This window comes from Macadamia integrifolia, unplaced genomic scaffold (genome assembly GCF_013358625.1).
Source record: "Macadamia integrifolia cultivar HAES 741 unplaced genomic scaffold, SCU_Mint_v3 scaffold817, whole genome shotgun sequence".
Classification (NCBI taxonomy): domain Eukaryota; kingdom Viridiplantae; phylum Streptophyta; class Magnoliopsida; order Proteales; family Proteaceae; genus Macadamia; species Macadamia integrifolia.
The window spans coordinates 115,235-130,079 of record NW_024870548.1 but is presented as its reverse complement, the minus strand read 5'-3'; the positions used below and the strand labels follow the sequence as shown (position 1 = coordinate 130,079).

Here is a 14,845-nt window from a genome sequence, read left to right as displayed (position 1 = left end):
TTGTGTTTAGTTTCCACTTAAATTTTAGCAGAAATCCTTGACAATGGGCTTCAGAATTTCCCAACCGGGAGCAAACGGCACGAAGGTAAAGTATTTTGTGGGGGCGACTTGACACAATGGAATTCAAGACCTCAATACACGATGTGATTGATAAACAGGTATTGCTAGGATTGAGGGTCTCTAATCTGCCCAAACCTCTTGACACACTTCAATAGAGAAAAGGCAGAAAATAGATATTATATACACCATATATACACAGTGTTGAAGCATGTAGCTCGGTGGTTTGAGCTTTATCTATGCATGAGTTTTTGCAGCTTAACATCTTCCAAGTGTCATTTTGATGAGATTCTGACTCCAACTAACCACTAACCTAAAGGAGGTTGCATCACGAGATCAATTGATGCAGACAGAACAAATATTGTCATATAAGACAATAAAACAAATCTAACTGATGCATATCCATTGATGGAAGGGAGCAAGGGAGAGAGATATCGAGCTGCGAGAGAAGAAAAAGATGAAAGAGAAATAGAAGGAGAAAACCTAAATTGTTGGGGGGAGAGAGGAGTGAAACAACAATCTCAACTCAAAACTAACCAAATACTATTCCATTAATAAAATCGTGTGAGAGTTCTTGCCTTTTACATGTATTGAAATATAGTGCCAAAATGAAAAAGGAAGCTAAAGGAAGGTTCCTAATCAGACTAACCAACCAACTCAATTAAGGAAACCAAAATAAAGAAAGAAATCTCCCTCTTGAGAGATCAGAGATTTAGTTTCTCAATTGGCTAGATAACTTAATAACAAAGGAAATAAAAGACCAAACTAAACAGGAAAACTACTTCCAGCAGTAGGTGCTTTTGAAAGAGTCCTAAGTTTACAGAAAACTAATCCTTCTCTCCTGCAGCCAATGGTTGTATGGAGACTCCTTATTTGTCTCAACAATAAAATAAAATAAAAATAGGAATACCCAATTTGGCAAAGGATCCCAATCAACAAGCTGCTTGGGATTTTCCTTAACTGACACAAAAAATTAATTAAAAAGGAAATAACAAATAAAACATATCCAACTGGACCCCACAGCTAAACTATCTCAAATATTGAACCGCAGGCCATGGTTTGAACCAGAATTCAACCAAACAGCAGGGGCTAATTTTCATCCTCTTCTTTCTGCTGGCTGAACGCTGCAACTACCAGTCCTACATGACCAACAAAATCAGTTGATTAGGAAATTAAAAGAAGATTGAAACAGTAAGTTGTGGTAGGTTGACTTGACTATGACCCATTTTTTAGCAGGTTGTGTAAGGGTTGGGACACTTTCGCATTATTGGCAAACAGGTTGTTGGGGTGACCTTGCCACCCCTGGACCTATATATGTGTACCTTTCCAAAAAATTTGCAACTCCAAAACCTTTGCTATCTATGACACAAATACATCTTAATCATTTGACATACTTCGTCACTTCCATCACCTGAACCTGACCTGACCCAAAGCCATCATCCAATACCACCTAAAACTCAAAAATTTCACCATTCACATGGATTTTGGGATATTTCATATTTATATTGGAATCCATTCGAAATCGTAAAAATGTTCTTCCATCCAACTTAGTTTACCCTGCCTCTTATCAGCCTACCAAGTTTTTTCATCTCAAAATTCAGACTCTAACCCTAGTTTTCATACTGAATCCTTTCCCAACCTGCGTACGCCATTAAAACTCAACAACTTACCTCATCATGTCATACCGGTTCCCTTTGAGCTGAAACCTCCCCACTTATTACCTTTGCCTTTATTTTACATCTTTGAACCCTAGCTTTGTCAAACCCAGCTGAAAGCCTAAACATCCTACTTCACCCTCCTCCTCAAAGAACCTTAACAGTAAGCCATCCCCTCATCCAAACTGATCCCACTAACTAATCAAACACCCACATTAGATGACTGTGATAATATCAGAGCTTAATGAACCAGCAAAGGAGAAACGAAGAAGATGAAGTGAAGAGAGAGAAGCTAGAGTGCGATAGAAGGGGATAACTAACCATCTATTGCAACCAGCCAACCAATTTATAATATAGCAATTACCGACTCTTAGTAGGGACTCTACAAAGAGTGGACGGCTTACTACAATAGAACAAAATAACCTAGTAACCTACTAAGCCCAATTACAAATAGACTAAACATAATGAGGTCGACTGTCATTTTGTGAGAAATGCACTTATGCAAAAGCCTATTTCAACTCCGGTGATCAACTTGGTGATGTGTACAAAGGCATTGTTCCGGCCTGCACTTCTTAGTGGTTGTTCCAAGTAGGGCATGGGAGATATATATACTCCAGCTGGAAGGGGAGTGTTAAAGTGTGTATCGTGGGGTGGTGCTCCACAGACATCCATTGAATAGTGTACCATAGGAATATCTAATAGCTTAGTTTAGTTCTTGTCTGATAGCTTAATATCAGAACTTAGTGAATCAGCAAAGGAGAGAAGAAGAAGATGAAGTGGAGAGAGAGAAGAGCTAGAGTTCGATAGAAGAAGATAACCCTCCATAGCAACTGGCCAACCAATTTATAATATTGCAATTACCTACTCTTAGAAGGGATTCTAGTAAGAGTGGAAGACTAATTACAATAGAACTAAACTATCTACTAAGCCTATTTACAAAATGAAACAATAATGACAACTAAACAAAGCTATTAGATATGATCTTATGGTACACTGTTCCATGGATGTCCATGGAACACCACCCCACAATACACAATTTAACAATGATCAAGGATATATAAGGACAAACGAAATCCCAATGTTGTGTAGCTTCATCACTTGATTGGGTAGATTCATATAGTAAAGGCCACTAATCAAATTGGCAAAATACAGTAATCCTTAAAAATCCAACTGAGAAAGACAGTAACAGGTTATTCTATGCACTATCAACTAAGCCACTTACATCTCATTCATCTCCCACGACACCATCCAAAACAGGAAGTTCTTAAACTTCTCAAAAGATTACCAGTTTTCAGTTCTACAGAAATTCTATTTTGAAAAATTGAATTAGACAACTATCAGTGGTTAGAGCATGTCACTAACTAAAGGTTGTGGTGAAGCAAGCAAGAAGACTCAAATTAAACCTTTTGAATGTCCTACAAATTTCTCTACTAACAATCTCACCCTAACATCTTTTAGTGATGGAAGATAGTAAAAAAATCAAGGTCACACCAAGAAGGCATCGCCTAGGCGACCAAGGTGCCAGTCCAGGCTGAATTGCCTTATCGCCTAGGTGCCACCTAGGCAATGCCTTGATAACGATCATAGGCAGTGAAAAAATTCAAGACCACATAAGGGAACCTGGAAAATGACCTAGAAACACCAGCACTAAAGAAGGAGAAGGCATGGGAGTGAACCTCTGAAGCAAGCCGGGCAGGCTCCCTCACACGAACATAAACATACTCTGTCTTCCCTGCAAAAAAAAAAAAAAAAAAAGGAAATATTTAGTATTTGAGCAAGTATGAGGCCAAATAGCATATGATGCCAACAGATGGTCACAATCTGCTGGGCAAAAGAGATACCAAAAGATCAGCCCTGACCGCAAGGCTAACATCATTCCCAGCACAAATGATTTGGAGGTTCTTCAACTGGAACATATAGGTGAGCTTCACAAAAATAATTGATTGAAAATTTTTTCAGTAGGAACATAAGCCACCTATGTTCTTTTTCAGCCCATCAACATAGCCTTATCCCGACTAGGGGGTGTTCAAGAAACACAAAGTAAATTTATCGCTGGCGTTTTCTTGCCACTTTGATTGAAAGGGTTCCATCTTCGTCAAGCTTAAGACAGTGATGAAGGGTCTGGAAATTTCTTTTGGGAATGTTTGGTTGGATACCGTCATTGAAATTGATTCCAAGACGGTTATTGGCTTAGATTTAAGCTTGTTCTGGCGGGCCACTGAATCTTGTACATATCAGTATCATAGAAGGAAAGCCAGGTCTTTGTCTTCCACAGGGAATTTCTCCTTCATTTTGGCATCTTTGAGCTGTTAATGCTCTAGTTGATGGGCTGGCTAGAGAGGGGCCAATAAGATCCTTTGCATTTGGGGGCCCTGTCCTGCAGTGTAGTTCCTTGTAGTTCTGCTCTCTTCAGCCCTCGCTGTTGTTATATACTATCCCTTATATCTCATTTCAGCAGTAAAATGTCTTTGGTATCTAACTATCTATCTATCTATATATATATATATATATATTTAAAAAAAAAAAAAAAGAGTATTAAAATAATACCAAGTGTTGTTTGAAAAAGGAGATGCGCAAGAGGAAAAGAGTCCAAGGGACTCCGAGATGGACAACGTCATCTAAAAGCAGTGCGTCATCTGAGCGTATCCTCAAAAAATATATATACCCCTTGAGTCCTTCACAGTTGACACCCGCTTGGCAAGATCAACTACAACTGCATTAACCAACCTAAGCACTCAATGGAATGAGATTTTCATGACTGATGCATAGAACCAAAACTGACTACATAAACTAACCTCTTTACCTCTACAACCATGAATCCATGATATCATCCTTGCAATCACTGCCGCCAAATCATTCTGAACACAAATCCTCAGATTCCCTAAAAAAGTCCAATGGTGGAGACGCCACCCCACCCCCCCCCACCCCCCCAATGGGACCCAAGAGAACCTGGATCACTCTCCCCCACCCACCTCTGAAGGATCTTCAACTACCAAACAACATAAATGGAACTTAAAGTGAGGGAAACCGCTATCTGCATAGGAACCACTGTATGAAATTTTGGCTGAAACGGCTGAGAATTTGCAAAAAAAAATCAGTTTCAACAAAGGTTGAAACGAAACGTAGGCCAACTCACTAGGTATACAAAATTTTAACTGAACTTTCGGTTTCACTACCGTTTTGACTGAAACGATACAAAACAATGCATATAAAATCATTGTTCTGATCAAAATGAGGCGAAATTTTCACACATTTTGTGAGTTTCAAGTGGTTTCGCCTATTAGAAAGGGGGGGGGGTTACTCCAAAAACCCCAGATTGGGTATTTTTGGCTAGATCACATATTGGTGGAACAAAGTGTTAAGGACTACTATAATGCATCTACAGCTGCAATTTTCCACATTGACCAAGATTTGTACAAGATTCAAAGTTAAAGGTATACCCTTTTCCCCCAAAGGTTTCGAGCCTTCCCGGAACTCTGTGGTATTGACAAAGAGTTGGAGGAACGGTTTCGTAGGGATGTTTTAACCTTGGTTGTACACTTGTACTTAAATACTAGTATAACTTTGACATGGTGTAATATTAAATTTTTTTTTTTTTTTTTGATAAGCAATATTAAATTATTTTGCATACTCTAGTACTAACTTATGGGTAGAATAGGCTATATTTAAGAAACTATACAACAGGCTATGCCGCTACGGCGTACAATTCCAACCTTGGATATGGATTCTATCTACCATTTTGGGTGTGTTTTTTTTACAATAGAAAAGTTCCAATATGTTAGAGAGATTCTTAATTAAGGTTTCCTCGAAGTTCGAACCAAAATTTAGCCATTTGACCACGAATGGCCGAACAAAATGGCCAGCCAAGACGAGCAGTTTCTAACGAAACCTGAAATATTTCAGTTTTGACCAAGATCAAAACCTAATCTCGAACCTCGATCCTCGATCGGAAATTCGGAACAGAAAAGAGTTCATAATGAGCAACTAATAAAGGTATGAAGTATCAGGTATCATGTCATAATCGGTGATTTTAAGAGACGCAAGACACGCTAAAGATTCATATGGAAATGGTCAAGAAACACATGATGTCCTTAGGATACATGTAAAGTACAGTTTGAACCATAGAACGCCATATTATGCAATATGTATGTGTGTGTGTGTGTATATATATATATATATATCAATTTGATGCAATGATTTGAGTCATTTTTACCAAATCTAGTAATGCTGTAAGGCATAACCCAAAAAAAAAAAAAAAAGAGATTTGACCCCGAAAAGAGAGAGAGATCTGCAACTTACCTCTTTTTCGCCTAAATCTGTTTCGATCTATGATTTAAGCTCTGTAAATCCCCCAAGCTTGTTCAAACGGTGAAGATTAGGGTCTTTTTTATGCTAAATGATTTCCCCCACTCAGATCAAAGAAAAAATCAAGTTTAAAAAGCCTTTGGTTGCCCTTGTTTCCATATATCACTCACGTTTTCTGTTATGCAGGTTTAAAGGAGGCGTATCGAGTGTATCTTTGCACGCATCAATCCGTAGCAGTACCGTATTGATCAACACAAGGAAGATAAAACTGTTTTTAAAAAATAAGTATCGTATCAGCACGTATCATATTGGTATGCATCGATACTGATACGCATCTGCCAATACAGTACGATACACACCAATTCTTAAAACCCTGCAATTAATCCCCCATGCTGGATTCAACAGGAATCCTGTAAAATATGTCCAATATGAATACACAAAAAACCTTTAAATATCTTTACTGAATGTGTCAATAACCTCTAACCCATTGACCCCAAATAATTTTTATCCCCAAACCACACCCCCAAAAAAAAAAAAAAAATATATATGACCACTACTAACCTAATCAAGACAAACAGAACTTGCTCTAAATTTTTCTAATAACCTAAAAATAAGGACCAGAACTTAATACATAAACAGCCCATGAGTTAACTTGGTGCACTGAAGTTATTTATCAAGAAACCACCCACTGTTGAATGTGACAGAGTTAGATGGCCATACTATCATAGTTGTCAAGGCGTTGCCTCGATAGGCAAGTGCTTGGTTGCCTTGTTAATGTCACACCTTGTGCCTAGACCCCCTCCAACGCCTTGGGTCGCGTAGATGCCGTGACAACTGACAACTATGCACACTATTATTTGAAATAATTTTCAGCTCACATCTCATTATATTAATATATTCCAACACCAGGAAAAAAAAAAAAGGATCCAGTTTACAAGGTTAAGAGGCATGTAGAACCTAGTTTCAAAACCATTAAAAATGAACAATATAAGATAATAATTACTACAGGCAAAGAAGTTATGGTTTTTCACATTTGCACATCAGAATACAGGAGAATCATTCCAATAAATGCCAAAACTGTCACACTAATGAAGCAATCCTTTGTCAAACAAATGATTAAATGTAAATAATAAAAAGATGATTAAATGTAAATACAAAAGTCCTAGATACAAGTGCATCTACACTAACCATCCACTTTATTATACAAAGATTCGAAAGGTACACCATATCGACGACAAAAACCCTCAGCAGCCTGAAATAAGATGAGAAATTGACAGAGGAAAGCCAATTAAAACTTAATCCCAGATTCAAAACTCTTCAAAAGTCATACCAAGAGTTAACATATAGAAAAATTTTCAAGTAATCAGAACCTTTAACAGGAACATCATTTTAAGAAAAATATCAACATTCAATGTTACATAATTTAAATGTTGTAAGTATACTTGTCTTCCAAAAACAACATTAAATACAGAACACTATAAGATCTAAAAGTCCCCTCTCACATCTAAAGCAGAAAAACTAATAAGAGAAACCATAAAAATAAGTGAGGAAAAGACATAACACTACATGTAAAAAAAAATTAAAAACTACATAATTAATTTTCAGGTTGAGGATGCACCATCTTCTAAATACTGCTTAAATTATAATTCCTAATACCAATCAATAGAAGAAACTTTTTTTTTATTTCACGAGACAAATTTCAGTAACAACACAACAAAGAACTGCTAGAAAACAGGACAAGACCTTGGTAGGATTCCCTTGATGATCAAATGCCTTAGCAACTGGAGGTCCCCGAACCTCAATTTCATTCTCCAGCTGCTTAGAACAAAGCTTTTCAACAAGAACCTGCAAATGCAAAATACGACCATATAAGCACTAACCAGTGTAATACTTAAATCTCCAAATGCATGTAATTTCTGAAAAAATACAAAACGCAACTAAATATGAGGACAAACAAAAGAACTAAGTTTTAATCCATTAAAACAGATACCACAAGTCTGCGTGGTGTACCACATGCAAACACTTCATCATGCTTCAACCTTTGCTTTTCAAGTAGCTCCCTGATTAAACCTTTAATCTGCAGCAACCAACAATGCATACGATTGCGGTCAGAGATTATACTCTTATCGTTAAGCAGATAAAACTTTCACACTGATATGCATCCTAGCCAAAAACGTATTTGACAGAGGAAACCAAAAAAAAAAAGAGTGCAACAGCAATAAAGTTATTGAAATTAATGATCAATAAATTTCAAAGGTGGCAGCTCCTTTATATTAACAGCCAGAGAAGAATGAAAATTAATCAGTTGGCAAGAAAAGTAATTCTATGCAGGCTAAGGGCATTGGAGGTATGTGAAGAAGATGGGGGAAAAGAGGGAAAACATATGTATAGGCAGGCATCCCTCTTTAACGGTTTAAGGTAGGGTTGCCATTGGTGGTTTTCGAGGGTTGGCATGGTACTTTTCTGCTTCCATGTTCGGAACATGTCTTCCCTTGACTAAATATTTATAGTACAGTTACAAGTTCAATAAATTCAGTTTCCCATAAAAATTAAAATAAAAATATTTGATGCTTCGAGGGAATATAAAAGATTACCTGCTGGCTTGCATCAACAACATCTTGAGGTGGCAATTCTTCGGTACCAATTTCAAGAACAAACACCCTAGCATCACCATGCACCTGCCACAAAAGTAAAATAGAACTTACTTGCAATTGTCTAATTGTCCTGGTATTTTAGAGCTCCAAATCTAGCCGGTCTGGCAATTTTCCCAGAATGTACTGAGGGTGTTCCTGAAATGTTGGGTATGTTGCCAAAACCAGCCCTCACTATCTAGAATTTAAGGAAGATTATTTCTTATGTCAGGGATAAAGCAAGAATTTGGAAATCCAGAACAAAGTTTCTAGCAAATTTTGCCACAGTTCAAGCACAGGAATTGATTTGGCAAGCTATGTCAAGAGCAATGCAAAGAAGAGACAGCCAGAAAACATTCTTAAAGGTGTGAAACAGATAAAACTATGAGGAATTATTATTGAAGTCTGTTCAGTGGGGATTACTCTCTCTTCTCCATATTTTTATGGTCAAAAGGCTCTAATGTATGGATTATGCTTCCCCTATGCTGCCTCATAGGGATTGTGCAGACTGGAGAGACCATAATATTAGATTAATTGAGAAAACCTCTCTACAGGAAATGAATAACCAATAGACATGCTATTATTTGGAACATTTGGGCAGAAATAAATCATAGGCGAGAACAAAGGTGAGGTCCCCTACTAATGTCACCTGATCAAAGAATCCCTTATTAATTGGGTCGGCAAAAAAGATTGTTTATTGGATTGATAGATCCAGATTTGGGACTGATTGGTCATCCTCAATCTGGGATGGATCATATATTTTCATTTCTGTGTCCTGTTGTTTATCTTGGTGAAAGCCCTGCTTCAATTTCTTTGCAGGTTTTTTTCCCCTTTCTTTGATAATTAAAGTTTATGACAACAGAATAGTATGACATAATAATGTATGATCCTGCCCAAAGGACCCTATCTCCAAGAGTTGAATCATTACAAAATCACAATATTTCTCACAGCTGGTACAACTCATAAAAAAATCTCTTCCTCATATCAAAGTCTTACTTGTACAATACTACCCGCCTTGCAAATTCATCCAGCAGTTACATACGGCACTTGTTGCAATCCATTCAAAAACAATATCCAGCCGGGAAGAGAGGTGCCAAATGGACCTTAGAAGTTGAGCATATTTCAAGGTAAAGCCACCTTATTTCTGGATATTTTGTAGAGAACTTCTTATTGACCATACTAGTATGTGCTTTCCCATACAGCAACAAATATAATTATTCTCGTAACCAACAGGGGGAAGGGGGGAAACAACTTATCTTCTACTTGAACTCTTCCAGTTCTCACTCTTATGAACATATTGCATCCTGAAAATTCTGGCACATTATTTTAATAATGCTCCTTTACCATTCCAAACATGGCTTCATTCTGAAATTAACAATTATGATCATCTACTAGGTTAGGACTTCTTAATACAATTTTTTTTCTGATCCATTGCTCTGGGAACAAAACCTTATTGGTAGATGGTGACTGTGCATTGAGTCTACTGAATGACAAATTGCAGGTTAAATAATGAACAATGTCAAACTTAAAAATCGACCACAGAAGAGATCAACAAAAATAATAGTCAATAAGTTAGCTTCCAGGAATTTATCAAGCAGCTAGAACAGGAAAACAAACTAATTTAAAAAATAAATAAACACAGACAAGTTCCACGAGATGCAAAAAAGCAACCTTTTTCAATGCTGTTTCAAGAAGCTCTTTGGGACAGATAAGATGCTTTTGTTCAGAAACAATGCCTAGTGGATGCCCAAGTGATTCTCGAGTCTTTACCCAAAGTTGCGCACATTGGCGAGCTAAACTGCACATGAGACAAACTAAAGCAAATTAATCCAACTATATATATATATATATATACAAATATATAAATACATCAATGTTGCTTCCTCAACCTCTCTTGATCTATCTTTATCCTCTCTTGTAGTCTTGTGTCCTTTTTGGTGCTTTGGGGGATTGTGGGTTAGGTAGATCATGGAGTAGATGATGTACCGTTCAAGGTGTTTGGTTTTGATACTCTGCCTGTCTCTTGGGTATTGTTTGTGTCGGGAGTTATGGGTGTTCCTTCGTGGTAAGGGCAGGAGGGGGTCTACTGTTTTAGAAAGTTCTTTCATCTTTCATCAATAGCTGCATACTCATGTGTAATACAGTTTTTGTGGGGGGTTCCATCTGGATATACTTCCAATAGCATTATTGATGCACAAGCTAGGTTCCAGCAGCAGTACAAGAGGAAGAAGAAGAAAAGGCCAAATTTCTGATTCCTGAATTTGAAGCCTGCACGGTTCCAGATTTCTGGTCTCTTCAGGAATCTTATGTATAGTCAGTTTTGGGGTCTGTTAATAGTCTTCTTTTCTTTTTCTTTCTTTCTTTCTTTCTTTCTTTCTTTCTTTCTTTCTTTCTTTCTTTCTTTCTTTTTTTTTTTTTTTTTTTTTTTCTTTTTCTTTTTCTTTCTCTCTCTCTTTCTTTCTTTCTTTCTGTTTAAAGGCCAGATTTCCTTTTTTTCTTTCTTTCTTTCTTTCTTTTTTCTTTTTTATGTATTGTCAGTTTTGAGTGATTGTTATTAGTTGCTATTAGTCGCACTAGATAGGATCTCTTAATTCCAGTCCTTTCATGATTGTTATTTCATTATTAATTCAGAGTCCTAGTCTATTTCTGACTCTCCAATAGCTGGTTGATTGGAGGAGTTTGAAATATGTTTTGAACTTGTTTTCCTTTTCTGGTCAGGAATCAGGATTGACTCTAATATTTCCTAAGTCAAGCATTCTTTGGGTTTCACAATTATCATAAATAGATGTGAAGGCCTCTGAGCCTACATATGATTTGATCAATAGAGCAGTAAAGATTTTCTGGAATTATGCTACTCAGCTACTGTTTGGATTGACTGGTGTTTTTGGTGGATTACAGATTGGGATAGGTGGATTCCTATCCAGTTTATCCCTATTCCTTTCTATCTATCTCTCTACCAGAACTATAGGTTAGATCTGTTCAACATCTAAACCCTGCGGCCACTCCATTTCCTGATAATTTTCAGAATTGTTACCGGTTAAATGTTCCTGCTATATATTGTTGAGTTGTGTTTAGAATTGTTGTGCTATGGTTTGCCAATATGTAGTTCTGTTTTCCTTCAAGGCTTGTTGGCCCTCCCCCCCCCCCCTCTCATTGTAAATTCTTCTCCTTGGTAATAAATTATTTATTCATCCAACCCAAAAAAAAAAAAAAGAGGAAAGTAACATGGCGATTTTGGTGAAAATGCATACCGATACGATACTGTGAATCCCTTTCCCCATGCTCTCCACACATGCGTATCAATTTATTAGTCCACGACCAAGTAAATTTGTACTAAAATATCTGAGCTAAGACATCAGATTTTTCCTTGCTTCTGGGAGATCGGCATGTGAAAGAGAGTTCTCAAATCAAGTAGATGTTGTAGACAAAGTAAAGTAACAAAATACTTCTACAAAATATTTTCACCAATATCAACTTTCCTCCTTCAACTTAATATATTCTTTTTTTGTTGCTGGAAAAAAAAACCAGAAAGAAAATCATCTTCATTTAAAGGATGGATGCCCATGTTCGTGAGTTCACCATTCAACCTTAAATAAGCAGACATCCTAATGCAAAGGTAAACCTATTGCTGCTTGATGGTTAACCAGATGTGGCACTTTGCTAATTGGTGGCACCCATGATAAATTAAATATGCCAACTCCACATTTGTGGACCAAGGAGAAAAAAACGCAAATCCTAGTTGCATTGCCTTACGGGAAAAGATGTCACTGATGCTACACTGAATCGGCACATGAACATCTACTTGAAAGCAGAAAAAACAACTGCCATTACTCAAGAAAGATAAATGAATGACCAAAAGTTCATACCACTACTTTCAAAAGAGCTAAAACAAGAACCCATCAAGCAAACCTTATCTAGATATAAAATTCATCCAAATTCTATTAGAAACCAAGAAAGCAACCACACCTTCGCATCCGACCAAAATAGCGTGCCCGTTCAGTTACACCAACAAAGCCTCTAGAATCTAAAACATTAAAAGCATGCGATGTCTTCAGAAGCTGATCATACCTAACATGTTGTGGAGCAAGTATTAGCTTTTGAAAAAGAAAGTCATACGAAACAAATTCTAGATAACATGAGACGCAAGCAACGATAATTTGTACAACATACGCTGGGATTGCTAAACCCAAGGTTAACAAGGACAGAGCTTCCTCCTCAAAAAATTCAAAGTGCTTCTGGATATTGTTAACACTGGCATGCTCTAAATAATATGAACTCATTTCCTTCCTGTGACACAAATATAAAACTCAATACCATGTTACCTCACATTACACGAAGTACAAAGCATGTTCATGTTCAAAAGAAATTACATTGTCCCAATCAAAAGGTAAGTAGATCTTAACAGGGACAAAGAAAAATCTGAAGGGATATGAACACATCACAAAAAAGAACAATTTGATAGAATCAGCACATTTAGTTGGGTGGGACTGTGGGATATAGAGGATGGAGGACGGCCAAAAATCAATCCATCGCCTAGGCAACCAAGGCACCAGTCCAGACTGAGCCGCCTTGTTGCCTAGCCGCCGCCTTGATAACTATGCCCATAACTGTGCCATGGCGTGTTGCCACATAGCATCCTAGACCTTTAAACCAACCAAACCACCCCCTGCCCTACATTGAGTTGATAAGGACACATGCACCTCTGAAGGGTCTACAGCCAGAGGACAATTGGATTTGGATATTGAGTAAACAGATGTGTGCAAGTTTTTTACCTATACAAAGGTCCCCCGGAGGTGGTGGGTATTTAATCAATTGAACCTCATCACAAACATTTTTTGTTGCCATTCAACTCTATTTGAAGTCATACAGATCAGAATTCTTGAAAATCCATCACCCCATGAGACCATTCAAACAGATTGGGGAGAGGCACTTTAGTTCTTCTCAGGAAGGCACCAAGATTATTGATGATATCAAATTTATGGGGCCTATGCATCTAATATTGAGGATTTATTTCAATTGTAGGTGACAGCAAGGCCCTGGCATTTTGCTTACTGGGGTGAGACTAGCATTTGGCCGACTTCAATAGCATAGTTGTCAAGGCATTGCCTAGGCATCCAGGTCCCTTGATTGCCTAGGCTGGAGCTTATGCACCGTGTTGGTGTCACATCCAGGCCCCCTCCAACGCCATATTTGGTATTGTAGATGTTCCCAGTTTGATGAAACTGTCAAATTTCAGAAAACTAAATCCATACGGTGCTTCACTTAGGAGTAGATATAAGGAGCAGATTGTAGGGCCATCTATCATTTGATCTGGACTGATTCACATTTTTAGTTGTGGAGTCAGATTTCTTGTAAAGGCTCAGTTGAATCATTGACAAAGGACTCCACAAGCCCAACCTCAGCTAGATCCGTTTGGCTCCGATCAGTTAGGTTTGGGTCAAAGCTGACACCAATTGCACCCCAAGCAGACTGAGGGTGGATGATGGACCAGTACCTCCTTATTTCACCGCAGAACTTCAACTAATTAGCCATGAGATGTTTGAAAAGGAAAACTTACTTGCCTAACCAGAGCACAATGAGATACTAAAAAGAGGTCCGGAGAGCTGGAAATGTCCCCAGATAGACCTCAGGAAAAATGGCAGAACATGATTCAAGTAGCTGATTCAAACATAAAACTTACGAAGATCATGATGATGATTATACTAATGAGTTAAACTAAGCAGTAAATGACACAGAAAATCTAATTTCAAAATAGGAAAATAATTTAAGCATAAACATCATTGTCCATAAATATGCTAGTAGACAAGATAGAAGTAGCATTTCAACTGATTAAACAAGAATTTGCAGGAACTTTTGATAACCAATAGTATTAAGTGACTCGTATACTCATTCTCCAAGAATAGCTCCCCGTAGGTAATTCCTTCAGCATATTGGATTTTCTTGAAATGATCAACCCCCTGCATCGAAAGTAAGTTAATGCCAACATTTTACCAAATGCACAAAAACAGATACCAGTGATGCCAGCAAGTATTAACCTGAAGTAACATAAGAATGCGCTCAAGCCCATAAGTTATCTCCACGGATATTGGCAGCAATTGAAGACTCCCAGCCTAAAATAAAACTAGTAAAAATTAGACAACAAAGCATCCTAAAATCTCCCCCTCCCCAGTTAGCACTCCTACAGGAATTCACCCCACC

At 37.6% G+C, this 14,845-nt stretch overlaps 1 protein-coding gene across 1 annotated transcript in view; it reads right to left on the bottom strand.

Moving 5' to 3' along the window:
- Window positions 1-14,845, bottom strand: part of LOC122070081 (glycine--tRNA ligase, chloroplastic/mitochondrial 2) — an 87,004-nt gene that overhangs the window by 53,074 nt on the left and 19,085 nt on the right. Inside the window, exons 7-16 of the mRNA XM_042634180.1 lie at window positions 14,683-14,757; window positions 14,534-14,604; window positions 12,818-12,934; window positions 12,614-12,715; window positions 10,319-10,445; window positions 8,612-8,695; window positions 8,008-8,094; window positions 7,761-7,862; window positions 7,206-7,269; window positions 3,389-3,444 (exon numbers count right to left, since the gene is read on the bottom strand). Coding sequence (XP_042490114.1) covers window positions 3,389-3,444; window positions 7,206-7,269; window positions 7,761-7,862; window positions 8,008-8,094; window positions 8,612-8,695; window positions 10,319-10,445; window positions 12,614-12,715; window positions 12,818-12,934; window positions 14,534-14,604; window positions 14,683-14,757 — 885 coding nt within the window. The remainder of the gene's footprint in view (window positions 1-3,388; window positions 3,445-7,205; window positions 7,270-7,760; window positions 7,863-8,007; window positions 8,095-8,611; window positions 8,696-10,318; window positions 10,446-12,613; window positions 12,716-12,817; window positions 12,935-14,533; window positions 14,605-14,682; window positions 14,758-14,845) is intronic.